This window comes from Somniosus microcephalus, chromosome 4 (assembly GCF_052327205.1).
Source record: "Somniosus microcephalus isolate GS21.2 chromosome 4, FLI_Smic_1.0, whole genome shotgun sequence".
NCBI lineage: Eukaryota > Metazoa > Chordata > Chondrichthyes > Squaliformes > Somniosidae > Somniosus > Somniosus microcephalus.
In genome coordinates, this window is record NC_140990.1 from 257,936,972 (window position 1) to 257,957,121 (window position 20,150).

Consider the following 20,150-nt stretch of genomic DNA (forward strand, 5'->3'; position numbering starts at 1 on the left):
AGGACTGAGGCGAGCGTAGCCATCGTCGCCATCTTAGTAAAGGCGGGCGGGGCGGGAGTCAGCGCGCGCGTCAACGTCGGCCCGGAGCAAAACGCGTCAACGATCGGCGGTCTTGAAGCCGGCTCGGGCGGGGGGGCGGTGCTTGGGAGGGCGGGGCTCGGGAGGGCGGGAAGGGAGGGGAAGGGTTACTCCGGCAACCGGGCCCGGCCCTCTCTCACAGCCTCAAGCCGGCTCACGCCCGTTCCCGGGGCTTGGCTCCAGCGCAGACCCAGCCGCAATTGGCGGTCTTGAAGCCGGCTCGGGCGGGGGGCCGGGGCTCGGGCGGGCGGGGCTCCGGAGGGTGGAGCTCGGGAGGGCGGGAACGGGTGGAAGGGTTACCCCGGCAACCGGGCCCGGCCGTCTCTCACAGCCTCAAGCCGGCTCACGCCCATTCCCGGGGCATGGCTCCATTTGCAGCCGTGGGCCACTCGCCCTCTCTCTCTCTCCTTCCCTCTGTCTCTCTCTCCTCCTCCCTCCCCTCTCCCCCCTCCCCTCTCCCCCCTCCCCTCCCCTCTCCCCCTCTCTCTCCCCCCTGCCTCACCCTCTCTCTCTCCCCCTCTCTCTCTGCCCCCTCCCTCCCCCTCTCTCTCTGCCCCCTCCCTCCCCCTCTCTCCCCCTGCCTCACCCTCTCTCTCTCCCCCTCTCTCTCTGCCCCCTCCCTCCCCCTCTCTCTCTCCCCCCTCTCTCTGCCCCCTCCCTCCCCCTCTCTCTCTGCCCCCTCCCTCCCCCTCTCTCTCTGCCCCCTCCCTCCCCCTCTCTCTCTCCCCCTCTCTCTCTGCCCCCTCCCTCCCCCTCTCTCTCTGCCCCCTCCCTCCCCCTCTCTCTCCCCCTCTCAGTCTGCCCCCTCCCTCCCCCTCTCTCCCTCCCACTCTCTCTGCCCCCACCCTTCCCCTCTCTCTCTCCCCCTCTCTCTCTCTCCCCCCTCTCTCTCTCTCCCCTCTCTCTCTCTCCCCCCTCTCTCTCTCTCCCCCCAGTCTCTGTCTCTCTCTCTCCCCCCCAGTCTCTCTCTCTCTCACTCTTCTCCCCCCAGTCTCTCTCTCTCTCCCCCAGTCTCTCGCTCTCTCCCCCAGTCTCTCTCTCTCTCTCCCCAGTCTCTCTGTCTCTCTCCCCCAGTCTCTCTCTCTCTCTCCCCCCAGTCTCTCTCTCTCTCTCTCCCCTCCAGTCTCTCTCTCTCTCTCCCCCACTCTCTCTCTCCCCCAGTCTCTCTCTCCCCCAGTCTCTCTCTCTCTCTCTCCCCCCAGTCTCTCTGTCTCTCTCTTCTCCCCACAGTCTCTCTGTCTCTCTCTTCTCCCTCCAGTCTCTCTCTCTTCTCCCCCCAGTCTCTCTCTCTCTCTTCTCCCCCCAGTCTCTCACTCTCTCTCTTCCCCCAGTTGCTCTCTCTCTTCCCCTCAGTCTCTCGCTCTCTTCCCCCCAGTCTCTCGCTCTCTCTCTTCCCCCCAGTCACTCTCTCTCTTCCCCCCAGTCGCTCTCTCTCTCTCTTCCAACAACAACATGCCCTCAAAAAACTCTCAGCACCACCGGGCACTCCAACTAGTCTATTATATATATAAAAGGATAGTGGTGTCTGTCTGTCTGTCATTCTGTCTGTCATTCTGTCTGTCTGTCTGGGCATCATTCAAAAGTTATAGAGCGTACCTACACATATGTTATATCAAAAGAAAGGTTATGATTAGGAGGGTGTCCTAGGCATATTTACTTTTTGGTCAGACAAAAATTGTTCGGACAGTAGACAAAAAATGTTCAAAATTCCGCTCATTAGCGGTTGGCCAATCATACGGGGGAAATCCGCTCATTAGCGTTGAGTGACGTGAAAGTTGACCAATCCTACGGGGGGAGCGCGCTGCGTCACGGGGGGCGTTTCATGGCGTGTGTGGGCGAGGCCTAATCCTTCAAACTGAAAAGCAAGCGGCGGCCATTGTTGTTTGTGATGGAGCAACTCTGCCTCTGTCCGACCATGGGCCCCAGTCCCACCCTCACCCTCCTCCTTCTCTCCACTTTCTCCCCTCTCTCCTGTCACCCCGGCCTCTCCGCTCGCTGGTTGTTTGCATCCACGGTGGATGAGCTGCCTGCAGGCCTCAGGCCTCGAAGCCTCGGCCTCTCCTCGCCAGCCACGCCCGAGCTAGGCACCGCCCATCCCGCTGGGCCCGATTACAAACCAGCGGCCCGCCATCGCTGCCATCTTGGTAAAGGCTGGCCTCCTCCTTCTCCACTTTCTCCCCTTTCTCCCGGGCCTCTCCACTCTGCAGGATGTCACTGCCGAGCTCTTCGGGTCGGAGGGAGCGGGAGCTCAGCTCGGGTGACTCGGGCCGGGCCTCAGGTGCTACGCCGCCCACGGGGTCTCCGCCGCTTTCTCCCCTCTCTCCTGTCACCTCGGCCTCGCGGAAGTAGGAGCAGTGATGATGGGCCGGCGGGGAAGGAGCTGCTGCTCCGGGCCGCGGTCGCAGCCCTTCGCCCGGAGGCTCGCCTACTTTAACGGCCATTTCGAGCGGCTGTGCCGACGCCGGCTGCCCGCCTCCGAGCCTGAGTGGCGCCGGGTGCTGGAGCCTCTGCTCCGCTGCAGGGCTGCACCGACCGGCGCCCGGGCTCGCTCTCGCTTGGGCCGCCGCACCATGGCGCTGGCCGCCGCCGCCCTGCTCTCGCTTGGCTGCTGCTTCCTCCTCTGCAGCCGCCCCGGCGCTCGCTTCCTGAGCTTCTGTGGCCGGGCTCTGCTCATCCAGGTCGGTATCCGCCTCGACCTCTGCGAGAGGTTGCACTGCCAATGCTTTCAAAATATCTCTCTTTATTGTAGTGGATGTCCCCCTTTCCCCCCCCCACCCCCCTTTCCCCCCACACCCCCCTTTCCCCCCACACCCCCCTTTCCCACCCCTTTCCCTCCCCCACCCTTTCCCCCCCACCCCTTTCCCCCAAACCTTTCCCCCAATCCTTTCCCCACCCCTCTCTCTCTCTCCTTCCCTCTCTCTCTCTCTCCTTCCCTCTCTCTCTCTCTCTCCTTCCCTCTCTCTCTCTCTCCTTCCCTCTCTCTCTCTCTCCTTCCCTCTCTCTCTGTCTCTCTCTCCTTCCCTCTCTCCCTCTCTCCTGCTCTCTCTCTCTCCTTCCCTCTCTCTCTCTCTCTCTCTCTCCTTCCTTCTCTCTCTGTCTCTCTCTCCTTCCCTCTCTCTCTCTCTCTCTCTCTTTCTCTCCTTCCCTCTCTCTCTCTCTCTCCTTCCCTCTCTCTCTCTGTCTCTCTCTCTCCTTCCCTCTCTCTCTCTGTCTCTCTCTCCTTCTCTCTCTCTCTCTCTCTCCTTCCCTCTCTCTCTCTCTCACTCCTTCCATCTCTCTCTCACTCCTTCCCTCTCTCTCTCTCTCCTTCCCTCTCTCTCTCTCTCTCCTGCCCTCTCTCTCTCTCTCGCTCCTTCCCTCTCTCTCTCTCTCTCCTTCCCTCTCTCTCTCTCACCTTCTCTCTCTCTCTCTCTCTCTCTCTCTCTCTCTCTCCCTCTCCTTCCCACACAGACAGACAGACAGACAAACTCATTTATATATATATAAAAATTATTTGTACTTTTTTCATAACAACACGACCTCAAAAAACCCTCGGCACCGCCGGGCACTCTAGCTAGTGATGTAATAAAGTAATGTTAGTGCAAGTAACAACGTTAAAATATGGAAAATGAATGTTTTACCATATGCATCTAAAGTTATGTGGAATGCAGTCTACATTTAAAACTGAGAAGCATTTCTTTGGCTTGATCAGATGAGTTTAAAAAATATCTTGGCAAGCTTTAACCAAAAGGAAATGATGTTTATAAGTGTATTTGATATATTTTTAATCCCCCAAAAAGCACAGTGTTTATGATCTTTTGTTTGAAAAAGAGCCAGATTTAATTAAATGGGTGCAAGAGCTAAGATAAAGGGAAATCATGTAAATAGAATTGAAGTTGATAATAAACTTAAGATTATTCTAAAACAAACTCGAATTGTAAAGAATTCAGAGTGCTTTAGTAAGGAGCTGATGGCTTCCTCCCAGTGCCAGCTGCTCCTTTGACAGTCTGAAGATAAATCAGTTTATTTTTGCATTCTGGATGGAAAATTGTTTCCATAGTAAGTAGGTCCACTCCTACCAGTTATTAACTTTAAAAGGATATAAAAGGAGCATACTGCTCATTCCAAGTTTATACACTCTGTGCCGAAGCAGATTTAATGAACCTGATGAAACAAAAACAGGTTTAACTGTGCTAAGAGTTTGTTATATGGAAAATCAATTTTTAATGCCATAAATTTTTGCAATTCTTTTAATGTTATAGTGCTAGGCTACATTGTACGTGCTTTATTCAGTTTAAAAATAACATACTTTAAATGCTTTATAGTGTTAATTGAACTATTGAATTGGATGGGGAAGTTTGTGGAATGGTAGCCCTTTCATCTAGAGATTATACACTTGAGCTCCCCAGAGAGACATCAGTAATTCCCGGTGTATTCTAAATTAAAGTTCATCCTTACATCTTCATGTGTACCGAATAAGCAACTGGAAACAAACTATTGCAATTATTTTCAGAGAAAGTCAAAAAGGGCGAAATTTGCCTCCTTTGCCCCTGCCGTTAGCGTCTCCGGGGGGCGCTAACGGGGCGCAAAGGGCTTATCGCCCGGGTGGGTAGCGCCTGCCGAGAAATTTGACGGGCCGCTACTGAGGTGCTAGCTGAAAGCACCGTGTTCCTGCTGGTAGTGCCCCGGGCCGCTGCGCCGTCGGCGATGACATCATCACCGAGCGACGTGACCCCTTAGCGCCTCACCGCGGCCCCTTAGCACCCCGCAGCTAAAATTCAGCTGCACGCCGTGAGGCTGCCGTGGGCGATGTCATCAACGGCCTCGCGGGTCGCGAGCCGGGCCGCACATCGCTGGCGGGGTGCTAATTAAAGGGGTGGTCCGGCTACGCCCCACGCTGACATTTTTAATTTTTGGCGGCCCCTCTTGGCAGCCCTTGGCGTGGTCCGTGGCCGCCATTGCACCGTCTGGCACCCCGTCTCGGTACCGGGCTGCGGCCATGGCACCACGCCGCCCTGGTGGGAGAGCGGAGGCCATCAAACAGCCTGCAGAGTGCGCAGCGGCCCTCCCCTTTAACGGAAGGGGAGGGGCTCTGAAACATGTCAGCGCTACTCGGTGCGGCCACGTAGCGCTCCGGTGCTATGCGCTTTGCGCTCCACGCACTGCCCCGAGAGGAAGTGGAGCACCCGAGATAGTGCTCCGCTTCCTCGCCAGGGCGGTAAGCTCAATTTAGCGGCCAGGTCGGTACTCCCGCCCCAGGTGCTAAATGTGAGGTGCTAATTCGGTTACTGCCCCCAAACGGGCGTAACCGAATTTTGCCCCCATTCAATTTAACACATGCAAAGCAAAAGCTGCAACAGCAACAAAAATGACTGCTATGAAGTAAAAGTAAATGCAATGTGCTGAGTGAAAACATGAATATTTCCTTGTGGTGCTGTAAACTGAACAATTATTTTGTTAGGTTGTTAAAGCAATAAACAGTTTAGTGTTATTTTATACAATGTGTTCATCGCATTCCACTGCAGTACATTTGCTACTCTCATCAGCTGGGACATTGGTTTACTTCTCTTGTTCAAACTCTTATACTAAAAGCAAGTAGATTGTATCCAAAGTCAGCATGCAGTTGGGAAATATTTATAGAAAGAGAACCACAACACATGGTTGTTTGTATTCTGGACTCAATGCCAGCAGCTGACTGCAGAAATTAAAAAGTTTAATATTGACCAAAGTCTTTGATTAACTAAGGAAATATACCTGAGACAAGAGATTCAACAGAGAGTACAGAGAATCCAATATTTTTCCGAATACATCTTTGATTTGCTATAGTCTCAATTCAAAGTTGCTTAATTTAAATTATCTGATGATTCACTTTTTAGCATTAAGTTCCCAGTTTGATGTCATAGAGTCATAGAGTCATAGAGTTTTTCAGCACAGAAAGAGGCCCTTCGGCCCATCGTGTCTGCGCCGCCCATCCCTCCCTGTCCAGTCTAATCCCATTTTCCAGCATTTGGTCCATAGCCTTGTATGCAATGGCATTTCAAGTGCTCATCCAAATGCTTCTTGAATGTTGTGAGGGTTCCTGCCTCTACCACCCTTTCAGGCAGTGAGTTCCAGCTTCCAACCACCCTCTGGGTGAAAAGGTTCCTCCTCAAATCCCCCCTAAATCTCCTGCCCCTTACCCTGAATCTGTGCCCCCTTGTTATTGACCCCCCTACTAAGGGGAAAAGTTCCTCTTTATCTACCCTATCTATGCCCCTCATCATTTTGTACACCTCAATCAGGTCCCCCCTCAGCCTTCTTTGCTCCAAGGAAAACAACCCCAGCCTGTCCAGTCTCTCTTCATAGCTGAGGCGCTCCATCCCAGGTAACATCCTGGTGAATCTTCTCTGCACCCTCTCCAAAGCAATCACATCCTTCCTATAGTGAGGCGACCAGAACTGCACACAGTACTCCAGCTGTGGCCTCACCAGCGTTTTGTACAGCTCCATCATAACCTCCCTGCTCTTATATTCTATGCCTCTGCTAATGAAGGCAAGTATCCCATAAGCCTTTTTAACCACCTTATCTACCTGTTCCGCTGCCTTCAGGGAATTATGTACATGTACACCAAGGTCCCTCTGACCCTCTGTACTTCCTAGGGTCCTACCACTCATTGTGTATTCCCTTGCCTTATTTGTCCGTCCAAAATGCATCACCTCGCACTTTTCCGGGTTAAATTCCATTTGCCACTTTTCCGCCCATCTGACCAACCCGTTAATATTGTCCTGCAGCCTGAGGCTTTCCTCCTCGCAATTTACCACCCCACCAATTTTCGTGTCATCCGCGAACTTACTGATCATACCCTTTACATTCTCATCCAAATCATTAATGTAGATCACAAACAGCAAGGGACCCAGCACCGATCCCTGAGGTACCCCACTGGACACAGGCTTCCAGTCACAAAAGCAACCTTCGACCATCACCCTCTGCCTCCTGCCACTCAGCCAGTTTAGGATCCAACGCGCCAAGGCCCCCTGGATCCCATGGGCTCTTACCTTCTTGACCAGTCTCCTATGCGGGACCTTGTCAAAAGCTTTACTGAAGTCCATGTAAACCACATCCACAGCATTTCCCTCATCCACACACCTAGTCACCCCCTCGAAAAATTCAATCAGATTGGTCAGACATGATTTACCCTTGACAAAGCCATGCTGACTATCCCCGATTAATCCTTGCCTCTCCAAGTGGAGACTAATTTTGTCCCTCAGAATTTTTTCCAATAATTTCCCTACCACAGATGTTAGGCTCACTGGCCTGTAATTCCCTGGTTTATCCCTGCTACCCTTCTTGAATAATGGTACTACATTAGCTGTTCTCCAGTCCTCTGGTACATCCCCTGTGGCCAGAGAGGTTCTGAAAATTTGTGTCAGAGCCCCTGCAATCTCCTCCTTTGCCTCACACAACAGCCTGGGATACATCTCGTCCGGGCCTGGGGATTTATCCACTTTTTGGCCTGCTAAAACCGCTAGTACCTCCTCCCTCTCGATGCTAATATGTTCAAGTATGTCACAGTCCCCTTGCCCGACTTCTATGTCTACATCGTCTTTCTCCATAGTGAACACTGAGGCAAAAAATTCATTTAAAACCCCACCTACTTCATCTGGCTCTACACACAGCTTGCCACTTTGGTCCCTAATGGGCCCTACCCTTTCCCTGGTTATCCTCTTGCCCTTAATATACTTATAAAACATCTTAGGATTTTCCTTTATTTTGCTCGCCAGTGTTATTTCATGGCCCCTCCTTGCCCTCCTAATTTCCTTTTTAAGTATGCCCCTGCACCTCCTATACTCCTCTAGGGCTTCCACCGTCTTTTGTCTTTTGTAACTGCCAAAAGCCCCCCTTTTTTTCTTAATGCATTTTTGTATATCCTTTGTCATCCAAGGTTCCCTTTGCTTGTTGGTCCCACCCTTGACCTTTACAGGAACATGTTGGTGTTGTACTCTCTCTATTTCCCTTCTGAAAGCCTCCCACTGTTTTGATGTGGATTTTCCTATAAGTAGCTGCTCCCAGTCCACTTTTGCCAGATCCTGTCTTATCTTATTAAAATCGGCCTTCCCCCAATTTAGAACCCTGATTTCCGGGCCGTCTTTGTCTTTTTCCGTGACCACCTTAAATCTCACCGAATTGTGGTCACTATCGCCAAAATGCTCTCCTACAGACACTTCCACCACCTGCCCGGCTACATTCCCTAGAATTAGGTCCAGTACCGCCCCCTCTCTTGTAGGACTTTCTACATGTTGGCTCAAAAAGCTTTCCTGGATGCACTTTAAGAATTTTGCTCCCTCCAAGCCTTTCACCCTCTGACTATCCCAATTTATATTGGGGAAGTTGAAATCCCCCACTATTACTACCCTATTATTTTCACACTTTTCTGATATCTGCCTGCATATCTGTTCCTCTATCTCCCCCTGACTGTTTGGGGGCCTATAGTACACTCCCAGCAAGGTGCTTGACCCCTTTTTGTTTTTAAGTTCTACCCATATGGCCTCATTAGAGGAACCCGCTAATATATCATCCCTCCTTACAGCAGTAATAGACTCCTTAATTAATATTGCAACACCCCCTCCCCTTTTACACCCCCCTCTGTCTCGCCTGAAGATTCTATACCCCGGAATATTTAGCTGCCAGTCCTGACCCTCCCTCAACCATGTCTCCGTGATAGCAACAATATCGTGCTCCCATGTGTTCAACAACAACTTCAGTTCATCCACCTTATTTGCAAGACTCCTTGCATTAAAATAAATGCCTTCCAGCCCTGCCATATTCCCTTTTGCCTTCACATCTTTGCTCTGCCTTCCCTGCTGACTTGTTTTTTCCTCCTTATTTGGCTGTACATCACCCCCTACTATAGCTCCACTCTGTATCCCATCCCCCTGCCGAATTAGTTTAAACCCCCCCCAGCAGTGCTAGCAAACCTCCCCGCAAGGATATTGGTTCCCCTCTGGTTCAGGTGTAAACCGTCCGACTTGTACAAGTCCCACCTTTCCCAGAAGCAGACCCAGTGATCCAGGAAACTAAAGCCCTCCCTCCTGCACCATCCCTTTAGCCACGCATTCATCTGTTCTATCCTCCTATTCCTATACTCACTAGCACGTGGCACCGGGAGTAATCCAGAGATTACAACCTTTGAGGTCCTGCTCCTTAATCTTGCCCCTAGCTCCCTAAATTCTTGCTGCAGGACCTCATCCCTCTTTTTACCTATGTCGTTGGTACCAATGTGGACCACGACCTCTGGCTGTTCACCCTCCCCCTCCAGAATGCCCTGCAGCCGCTCAGTGACATCCTTGACCCTGGCACCAGGGAGGCAACAAACCATCCTGGATTCCCGTCTACGGCCACAGAAACGCCTATCTGTTCCCCTTACTATAGAATCCTCTACGACTATTGCTCTCCCACTCTTTTTCCTCCCCTCCTGGGCAGCAGGAGCGCCCCCAGTGCCAGGAAGCTGGCTGCTGCTGCCTTCCCCTGGTGAGTCATTCCCCCCAACAGTATCCAAAACGGTATACTTGTTTGAGAGGGGACTGGTCACAGGGGTTTCCTGCACTACCTGCCTACTTCTATTGCTCCGCCTGGTGGTCACCCATTTCCTTTCTTCCTGTGCAGCCCTTCCCTGCGGTGTGACCAACTCACTAAACGTGCTATCCACGAACTTCTCAGCCTCGTGAATGCTCCACAACCCATCCACCCGCAGCTCCAGCTCCTCAATGCGGTCTGCTAATAGCTGCAGATGGATGCATTTCCTGCACACGTAGTCACCAGGGGCAGTGCCCCTGAATTCCCACATGGAGCAGGAGGAGCACATCACGGGGCTGGGCTCTCCTGGCATGACTTTCCCCTTAATTAATTTAAATGAATTTACTATCACCAATTAAAGATATCTCTAAGGCTCTTGTATAGTCTACCAACAGTACCTGCTACACCAGAAAAGACCCTAGTAACGATAAACTACAGAGTTAAAGTTTAAAAAAGAGAAATACTCACCAACCAATCACTTACCTGCTCCCTGGTGACGTCACACACTGACTATTTTTTACCTCTCTCCCCGCTGCGGAGTTGGTAAGCCTCGCTGGTCGTGGGCTTTTATACCCGGCTGCTCCTCCTCTGCTCCCGCTGCTCCGAGTGCTCTCGGGCCTCGCTGGTCGCCGGTTTTTATACCCGGCTGCTCCTCCTCTGCTCCTGCTGCTCCGAGTGCTCTCGGGCCTCGCTGGTCGTGGGTTTTTATACCCGGCTGCTCCTCCTCTGCTCCCGCTGCTCCGAGTGCTCTCGGGCCTCGCTGGTCGCCGGTTTTTATACCCGGCTGCTCCTCCTCTGCTCCCGCTGCTCCGAGTGCTCTCGGGCCTCGCTGGTCGTGGGTTTTTATACCCGGCTGCTCCTCCTCTGCTCCCGCTGCTCCGAGTGCTCTCGGGCCTCGCTGGTCGTGGGTTTTTATACCCGGCTGCTCCTCCTCTGCTCCCGCTGCTCCGAGTGCTCTCGGGCCTCGCTGGTCGTGAGTTTTTATACCCAGCTGCTCCTCCTCTGCTCCCGCTGCTCCGAGTGCTCTCGGGCCTCGCTGGTCGTGGGTTTTTATACCCGGCTGCTCCTCCTCTGCTCCCGCTGCTCCGAGTGCTCTCGGGCCTCGCTGGTCGCCGGTTTTTATACCCGGCTGCTCCTCCTCTGCTCCCGCTGCTCCGAGTGCTCTCGGGCCTCGCTGGTCGTGGGTTTTTATACCCGGCTGCTCCTCCTCTGCTCCCGCTGCTCCGAGTGCTCTCGGGCCTCGCTGGTCGTGGGTTTTTATACCCGGCTGCTCCTCCTCTGCTCCCGCTGCTCCGAGTGCTCTCGGGCCTCGCTGGTCGTGGGTTTTTATACCCAGCTGCTCCTCCTCTGCTCCCGCTGCTCCGAGTGCTCTCGGGCCTCGCTGGTCACCGGTTTTTATACCCAGCTGCTCCTCCTCTGCTCCCGCTGCTCCGAGTGCTCTCGGGCCTCGCTGGTCGCCGGTTTTTATACCCGGCTGCTCCTCCTCTGCTCCCGCTGCTCCGAGTGCTCTCGGGCCTCGCTGGTCGTGGGTTTTTATACCCAGCTGCTCCTCCTCTGCTCCCGCTGCTCCGAGTGCTCTCGGGCCTCGCTGGTCGCCGGTTTTTATACCCGGCTGCTCCTCCTCTGCTCCCGCTGCTCCGAGTGTTATTTATGTTGGTTAATTTAATTTATTGGATAGTAGAAGGCAAATTTAGCACAGTTAGGAAGTTCTTCACACAAAGGGTGATGCACACATGGAATGGTCTTCTGGATAGAGTACTGGAGGTAGAAACCATGGAATCATTTAACAAATAATTGGAAACCGTGATGAAGGGACTGTAGGGGCTTTCTAGATGGATGAGCTAGAATGTCATTCCTCATCTATTCCTGTCTTGTGATAAAAACAAGTGAGTGCAATATTGTTACAAAAGTTTTAGATCACAAATATTTTATCTATTTTTAATCTGGATTCAGGCCGACAGTATAGAATCCTGGATTGCGACAAATTGAGTTGCTAGAGGTATTCCCTAAAATCCATCCCTTTTTGAACTATTTCTAATTGCTGAAAGGGTTTCTGATACCTGGTTACCGTGACCAAAAATGAGTAATGACAAATAATTCATCATTCAGAAAATAATTAATGTAAAATGCTTTCTCTAAGTGTATTTTAAGACTTTTTTCAGAGTGCGGTGTGAATAATAAAGGGATCATTTTTATGCAGCTCTATGTGCTATTTATACAATAAATCTAGATGTTATATATTGAAAAGTTACAGATAGAATAGTAGTCTTAATATAATCATATGATCTACCTAATAAATGATTCTGAAAAGTTAATTTTTCACATTTTACAAATATATCTTCTATAAATGAAATATATCTGTAGCTTACACCTGAAGGATGCTGATTTTAAAAAAGATTTTGATTTAAGTTACACAATATAATTATTAGATGATGTATGGCCGATGGTTGTGGTTAAATTATTTTTACAAAACAAGTTGGCATGGTGTTATATCTGAGTGGTAAGGTCCAATAACTGCTATAAGCCAGACTTCAGGAAGCCAAAACTTATCTTTTTAATTATACAAGTTAGGAGAGAACATAGCTCTTACAGCTACAGCAAGCATTTCTATTTCTTACTGCACGATGCATCCAAGATGGAGGATCCTATGAGTCATACCCACCATGCAACATTACCTTAAAACACTGGTAAATGAACCCTTAATATTTGTCTCCCTCTGGTGGATAACTTAAGCATTACATCCGAGATTACTATACATGGCCACAAACCTAATGTTCTGCCCAGGTTCAGGAGTGGCATAAAATATTCTGATATATGCTGTTTATCCCATTTATTATTTTTGCCAATGTTCAAATTAGTGCTTTTTCACCAGAGCTGAAAAGATTATGGGGTGACCTGATAGAGATATTCAAGTTAATGAAGGTTTATGATGGGATAAATAGTGACAGATTACTTGCATTGGTCAAAGAGACAAATAAATTAGATAAATTTAAGATAATCACAAAAAGACGTAAAGGGAAGTTTAGGAAAAACTTCTTCACACAAAAGCTGGTTAGAATATCAAATTCTCTGCCACAAACCTTTGTTGAAGCAGAGTCCATAATTCTTTTAAAAAACAATTATATAGTTACTTGAAAAAGAGAAGTGTTAAAGTTATGGGATTGAAAAGAAAAGTGGGATTAGACCAGGTGGCTCACATCGAGAAAAACATTGGTGAAGACTTGCTGTGTCAAATAACTTATTTCTGTGCTGTGGCATTCTATAAATCTATGAAATAGTGCTCACATCTGTAGCAAATGATTCACATATTTCTATTATAACATTTCTGCTTACCTCTGCTTCCCTCCTCCTCTATCACTGAACCCTTTGAATCTATGCTCCTCCTCGGAGAGATCAATCAATGCGGTAGCCCAAGCAAAGTATGTTGCAAAATGACAAGAACATTCTAGCAGAGAGATATAAATTCCACATTTAGCAATTTAATGCCTTCTCATAAAATTAGAACGTTTTCCTCCTTAATAATCTTCAGCCAGAAGTGTCAAGTGGATGATCCATCTCGGCCTCCTCCTGAGGTCCCCACCATCACAGAAGCCAGTCTTCAGCCAATTCGATTCATGCCACATGATATCAAGAAATGGCTGAGCGCACTGGATACAGCAAAGGCTATGGACCCCGACAACATCCCGACTGTAGTGCTGAAGACTTGTGCTCCTGAACTAGTCGCACCTCTAGCCAAGCTGGCATCTGCGCGACAATGTGGAAAATTGCCCAGGTATGTCCTCTCCACAAAAAGCAGGACAAATCCAATCCAGCCAATTACCACCCCATCAGCCTATTCTCAATCATCAGCAAAGAAATGGAAGGTGTCGTCGACAGTGCTATCAAGCGGCACTTGCCAATAACCTGCTCACCGATGCTCAGTTTGGGTTCCGCCAGGACCACTCGGCTCCAGACCTCATTACAGCATGGACAAAAGAGCTGAATTCCAGAGGCGAGGCCAAAGTGACTGCCTTTGACATCAAGGCAGCATTTGACCAAGTGCGGCATCAAGGAGTCATAGTAAAATTGAAGTCAATGGGAATCGTGGAAAACTCTCCACTGGCTGGAGTCATACCTAGTACAAAGGAAGATGGTTATTGGAGGTCAAACATCTCAGCGCCAGGGCATGGCTGCATGAGTTCATAAGGGCAGTGTTCTAGGCCCAACTATCTTCAGCTGCTTCATCAATGACCTTCCCTCCATCATAAGGTCAGAAGTGGGGATGTTCGCTGATGATTGCACAGACAGTTCAGTTCCATTCGGAACTCCTCAGATAATGAAGCAGTCCATGCCCACATACAGCAAGACCATACAGCAACATTCAGGCATGGGCTGATAAGTGGCAAGTAACATTCGCGCCACACAAATGCCAGACAATAACCATCTCCAACAAGAGAGAGTTGAGCCACCTCTCCTTGACATTCAGTGGGATTACCATTGCTGAATTTCCCCACCATCAACATCCTGGAGGTCATCATTGACCAGAAACTTAACTGGACCAGCCACATAAATACTGTGGCAGCAAGAGCAGGTCAGAGGCTGGGTATTCTGCGGCGAGTGTCTCACCTCCTGACTCCCCAAAGCCTTTCCACCATCTACAAGGCACAAGTCAGGAGTGTGATGGAATAATCTCCACTTGCCTGGATGAGTGCAGTTCCAACAACAATTAGGAAGCTCGACACCATCCAAGACAAAGCAGCCCACTTGATTGGCACCCCATTCACCACCTTAAACATTCACGCCCTCCACCACCGGCGCACTGTGGCTGCAGTGTATACCATCTACAAGATGCACTGTAGCAACCCGCCAAGGCTTCTTCGACAGCACCTCTCAAACCTGCAACCTCTACCACCTAGAAGGACAAGGCGCATGGGAACACCACCACCTGCAAGTTCCCCTCCAAATCATACACCATCCTGACTTGGAAATATATCGCCGATCCTTCATCATCGCTGGGTCAAAATCCTGGAACTCCCTCCCAATGTTCCCTTTAATATTTTTTGGGATACGCTGCCCCTTTAAAGGTCTGCGCAGCCCATTCAAAATGTGCATGATTTTTCCTATATAAAAACTGGTGAGCCGGCTGTGTGGGAGCTGCAGAGCACTGAGCGACCATGTGGCCACGCAGCTTAAAGGGAACATTGCTCCTGCCCTAACAGCACTGTGGGAGTACCTTCAGCTCACGGACTGCAGAGGTTCAAGAAGGCGACTCACCACCACCTTCTCAAGGGCAATTGGGGATGGGTAATAAATGCTGCCGTAGCCAGCGATACCCACATCCCATGAATGAATAAAAAAAATAATTGGCTGGTAGATTGACATTGTGCAGAAAAATATTCCACCCAGTTAAATATAGGGTAGACAATTCAGACTGAGAAAACTGTGACCAAAGCCCAAATTTCCAGTCAACTTCCAATGTCCTACATGGTGAAAAATAGGCAGGAATGTTACTGAGGATTACCTGGAAAATTTACCCCTCCTGCGGAGGGAAGAGCAAAACAAATTACAGGTCATCCAGGGCTCTTGTGCACCTTCTAGTGGTCAGTTGAAGTATACCCGCTTGTCATTCCAGTGGGAAATGATAATGGTGTGTACTTTAGGAAGATCTGAGGAGAAAGTAATAATAAGGGAGGTATTTTTTAGTAAAACAAATAATGACAGAACGTCCTTTTTAATGTTTGTGCAATCTCCTGTCCTGAGATTAAGAAATTGACTTCACTCTGAGATCAGAAACAGTGGACTTGCTCGTGCAGCGATCCATTTCTTAGAAAAGAATGTGTGTTTGTGATCATGACTCATTCTATATATAACTGAAACGGTAACAGTAAATACAGTGGAAATGTATTAGTACATTTGTGTTGTGATTTGGGTAGAAATCTGTAAAAATGTATAATATTGTAATAACAATCCTGGGACAACTTTTAATTCTGTCCTTAATTTCATTTGGTCATGACATTTTTTAGAAATAACTCTGAAGTTTACAAATCTGCAAGTAAGGTAACAAGTATTTTTAAAGGACTACATCTTGATAAGTGTTCAACTTGATGGTGTTATCTAGTTTGATTTTGATTTTGTGTCCCAGGGTCAGTGGACTTTCTCCATTCATGGGCGATAGTGATAATGAAACCCTAGCCAACGTAACGTCTGCTACCTGGGACTTCGATGATGATGCTTTTGATGAAATTTCGGATGATGCCAAAGACTTCATTGATAGCCTACTGAAAAAGGACATGAAGTAAATTTTTCATTTGCATTATCTTGGTTTTAATTTTTCATTTTAACAAATTGTTTTTTAAATTGTCAATAGAGATATCAAAGTTATGCTGCAAAAAGTAATCAAGATAATGTCTTAAAACTCTACAATATTTGTTCATACATTGCTAGACAACGCTTGAACTGTGATCAGTGTCTTGAGCACACGTGGCTGAAAAAAGATGTTAAAAACATGGCAGTGAAAAAGCTTTCAAAGGAAAGAATGAAGAAGTACATGGCCAGGAGGAAATGGCAGGTACAGCTGACAATAAAAAACTGTAAATGTAATAAATCAGTCACTGAAAAATACTCTCCCTTTCCAAAATAGCTCAGAAAATATTAGTCAAAGTGCAGAAAGATGCATGTTTTGATTCTATTTTTTTACTCAATTTTTTCTCCCTCCTTCCTGAAGGTGCTGATTCAGGCTGTTCATCTAAATGATGCAATACAATTAATACAATAGAGTATTGCAGCCCTATGATACACCACCCACATGACCATTATTCATGGATGAGACTGAACAATGAGGGCTAGAAATTCGGTGTGTTTGCACCTCTGGTTAGCAGGGGGCGCTAACGGGGCGCAAATGACTTTTCACCCGGGTGCGGCGCCGCTAACGACTCCTGCTAAATTCAGCAGGAGTTTAGCGGCGGCATTATCGGCAGCGCCCCGTTTTCGCCCCGCCTGCAAAAATGGCCCGTTTCCCCAAATCTGCGGCGGGCGATGACAACGACCGATTCAGGGAGCGGGAACAGAATGGCACGAAGCTCGCAGGGCGGTAAGCAAAGGGGAGATGGCAGGCGGGGAAAAAAATCAGCTGACTTACTTGTCGTGGCCTGTTGCATCTTTGAATGCGGGGCCCGTGCCGCGATCTGGCAGCCCGGCAATCCTCTTGAGTTTTTTGGGCCCTCCCCTTTAATGAGGGGTAGATCTCTTCCATGCAGTAGCACTACGTGGCCCAGTGTGTGGCGCTGCAGAATGCACCGCCCTGATATTTGGGGTTAGCGCCCTAAGAAGGAAGTGGAGAGCTTGAATTAGCGCTCCACCTCCCTCTTGGGGCGCTAAAACTGAAGTTAGCGATCGCCAGCAGTATTTTTCGCCGGGCGCTAAATTTAGCGCCCAGGTGATGTTAGCGACCCAAAATGGTCACTAATGAATTTTTCCCCTGAGTGTTTATAGGGCTGGCATCACAGCTTGATTCTCCCCTCACCTGACATCCACACCTGTCATTTTCCATCAGAAGTCACTAGATAATAACCATAAGTGAACAGATTTTTCTCTCCATAGTCCAGACCAACAGTAGCATCCAAATTCATCACAAACCAAAGATTGAACCTGAGAACTTCTTGGCTTGTATGGCAAGAGATGTTAGTGTTGCTGAATGAAGCATTTCCAATTTGTAATACCCTTCAACATGAAACATTACCAACTCAGGCAAAAGGCAGTTAGATGCACTGAAAAGTTGAATCTATTCTACCCTAGGAATGTTTCTTAACCCTAACCTCAAAATATCATCCCCTACTGCACCAGCCTGGAATTTACTATGGGCTCCTTCCTTGTGCCTTCACTGAGTGAGATTCTTAATTTAGGAGCTGTGGGCCCACCACGCATTGAGAGCTGTGTTGAAACTGCCCAAGCTCATTTAATGTAGGTGTTTTTTATCTCATTGGCTTCAGCCAGATTTAAAATCTGATCCTAGCAATAGAATCACAGTGTATTGTCTCATTTTGCCACACAGTGGCTCAAACTGAAAACTTATTTGGAGGCATACCACACTTAGAGATCTAGTTTTTCCTTTTACAGTAATAAACAAATTGTCCTCCCCCATTAATCTTCCCTCATGAAAGTCACACACTTCCATGTAGTCTACTACAATTGGAAGACATTGCTATCCATCACGAGTAGGATTGCCCATAATTTTTCTGTATCTCTGCTGATTTTATTGAAACTATTCCCATATTCCTATTGGTGTAGTCACATTCACATCTATTCAAGAAATATATCATTGCTATATTATATTATTTTTAAAAATTCCTGCTAGTCTCCCTTTTTACTTCTACTTCACTTTGTTTTAAAAATATATATTTCTATCTCTGATTTATTTCTTCTCCATCTTTTTTTCTGTTCCTCTTTCAATCTTAATTTACTTTTTTTTCTCTCAACCTCCTCCATTGATTGATGAATCACCAGCCAGATGGTCGGTGTAATGTGCTACACAAAATAGCCACAGAGATGTGCACTCTTGCATACAGTTCCTGAAGGAACACTTAACACTTAACAGTAATGTCCTTTATTGAAATTATCAAAGTTATGTTAATTCGAAGCCTTTAATTTTAGCAGGGATCCAGTGGGCCACAGACAACTGCCTTCTGAATTGAACAATGAATGTAATTTGCTTTTTTACTTATTAAAACACAATGGGAATTGACGTAATAAAACTCACTACACACTTGGTTTGAGCATAAAGCAAGGCTTTAATCAACTTGTTTCAGAACATGGAGATCTAGTTGTATTTCACTAGTTCCTTGTCTTACAAAATGTCCCTGGCAAGCTGGGGCCCACGCCCGAGTATTTATACTCCTTGGACGGCGCCACCAGCTGGCCGTCCAGTGTTATTTCATAAGTAGTTTCTTGATGATGAGATTTATAACAGGAATGATCTCTGACTTCTGCCCAAAACGCTGGAGTGTCAGCGTCGCCCACCCGATGCTGGCATCCGAGGCCTGAACCATCTTTGGTTCTAGTCCTACAACAAGCGTAGGACCCTGATTTGCATATCTAGGCTTCCTCCTGCCTGTTTCAGGCGGACAGGCTGCTTGCCCATTTACAGGCCTGCCTGAAAGTTGCATCAAATCAGTGGTGTGGTGGAGATCCCACCCCCTCAATTTTCAACTGCTGGCCACCCATTTTCCAGGCTAGAAATGTACGGACGGCAGTTGAAAACTACCCCCAATAAAGTTTGATAAGTTAAAAATCAATGCACTGTACACCACTGTATTATATTTGTAATACATTTTGTCTTTCCTCAGACAGCCTGTTCAAAGTTAGAGAATTTGTATAAGAATTTCATGTTATTCAATTCTTCTGTGATTTACAGAAAACAGGGCATGCAGTCAGGGCAATAGGACGGCTGTCTTCTATGGCAATGCTAGCTGGTCTAAGTGGGAGGAAGTCTTCACTGGGAAACACGCCCGCCAGTCCTCCAGGTTCTGTTGAAAAGCCAGAAGCTGAAGGTAATAAAAATCACGGCTTTTAGACTATTTTTTTCAAGATTCAACTATGTTTACATTAACAGCATAAATCAGTATCACAGCCATGTGATTAAAAAGTTTGCCATTTATATCTCTATATTTCAATAGTTACATTTCCCCACAAATTATGCAGTACCTAGCCAGTAACTGGCTGAGTAAGAAGATCATCAGAACTACTTGTATAATTGAAACATTGCCTTAAAATAACAAATCTGGCATGGTGATCCAACGACCTGGCCTGTGGCTAAAAAGCAGTGTTCCTGGTGGCACAGCCAGTATTTGCAGTGTGTGAGGACTGAATAGTGTCCTGGAGATCCAGCTGGATGGATGCTGATGGAAGGAGATGAAATGAAAAAATATAGGATGATCAGCCTACATTTAGAAGGAAACTAAAATCTTAAATTGTTTAACTTTTGTCAAATGTAGTTAAATCCAAGACAGTTCTTCCATTTCTCTAATCCAATGACTCTGTTTTGAGTTCCCTTAAGATGTTTTATGAGCAATTGTTCAACACTTACTAAAAATATAATTTTCACACACTACTTTTTTTTAAAGAAGAAATGTTCTGATGAAGGGTCCCACCTGAAATGTTAATCTTTCTTTCCTTTTCAGATGTTAACTAACCTGCTGTGCATTTCTAGCACTTTCTGTTTTTATTTCAGATTTCCAGCATTCGTGGCTTTTCTTTTTATCTCTGGTAGCCGGTTTTCAGTTATCATTAATAAATCCTAATTGTTTAAATGGACAGGGGGGAGAGGAGCTCAGAGAGAGAGGAGCTCAAAGAGGGGGGAGAAGGTCAGGAACTTGTGGGGGGGAAGTCAGGAACTCTGGGAAAGAAGGTCAGGAACTTTTTTCAGGGGGAGCACCGTGAGAACAGTGGGGAGAGGCGGAAGAACATGCTACAGGTCTAAAGGAGCGAGTTGGTGAGAGCAAGAACGTGATCCAGATGAGAAGATAGATCACGTTCTCCCGCCCTCTGTTAGGCCTGGATCACGTTCT

General features: G+C 48.0%; 1 protein-coding gene across 3 annotated transcripts in view; it reads left to right on the plus strand.

Annotated features, from left to right (window-relative positions):
* LOC147120408 (myosin light chain kinase, smooth muscle-like) overlaps window positions 1-20,150 on the plus strand; it is a 604,168-nt gene that overhangs the window by 559,689 nt on the left and 24,329 nt on the right. For all 3 annotated transcript variants that reach the window (XR_015078189.1, XM_085986292.1, XM_085986291.1), the window contains exons 28-30: window positions 15,731-15,883; window positions 16,033-16,156; window positions 18,998-19,133. Coding sequence is in view for 2 of the 3 variants with exons in the window: in XM_085986292.1 (XP_085842418.1) it covers window positions 15,731-15,883; window positions 16,033-16,156; window positions 18,998-19,133 (413 nt within the window). In the remaining variant the exon portion in view is untranslated. The remainder of the gene's footprint in view (window positions 1-15,730; window positions 15,884-16,032; window positions 16,157-18,997; window positions 19,134-20,150) is intronic.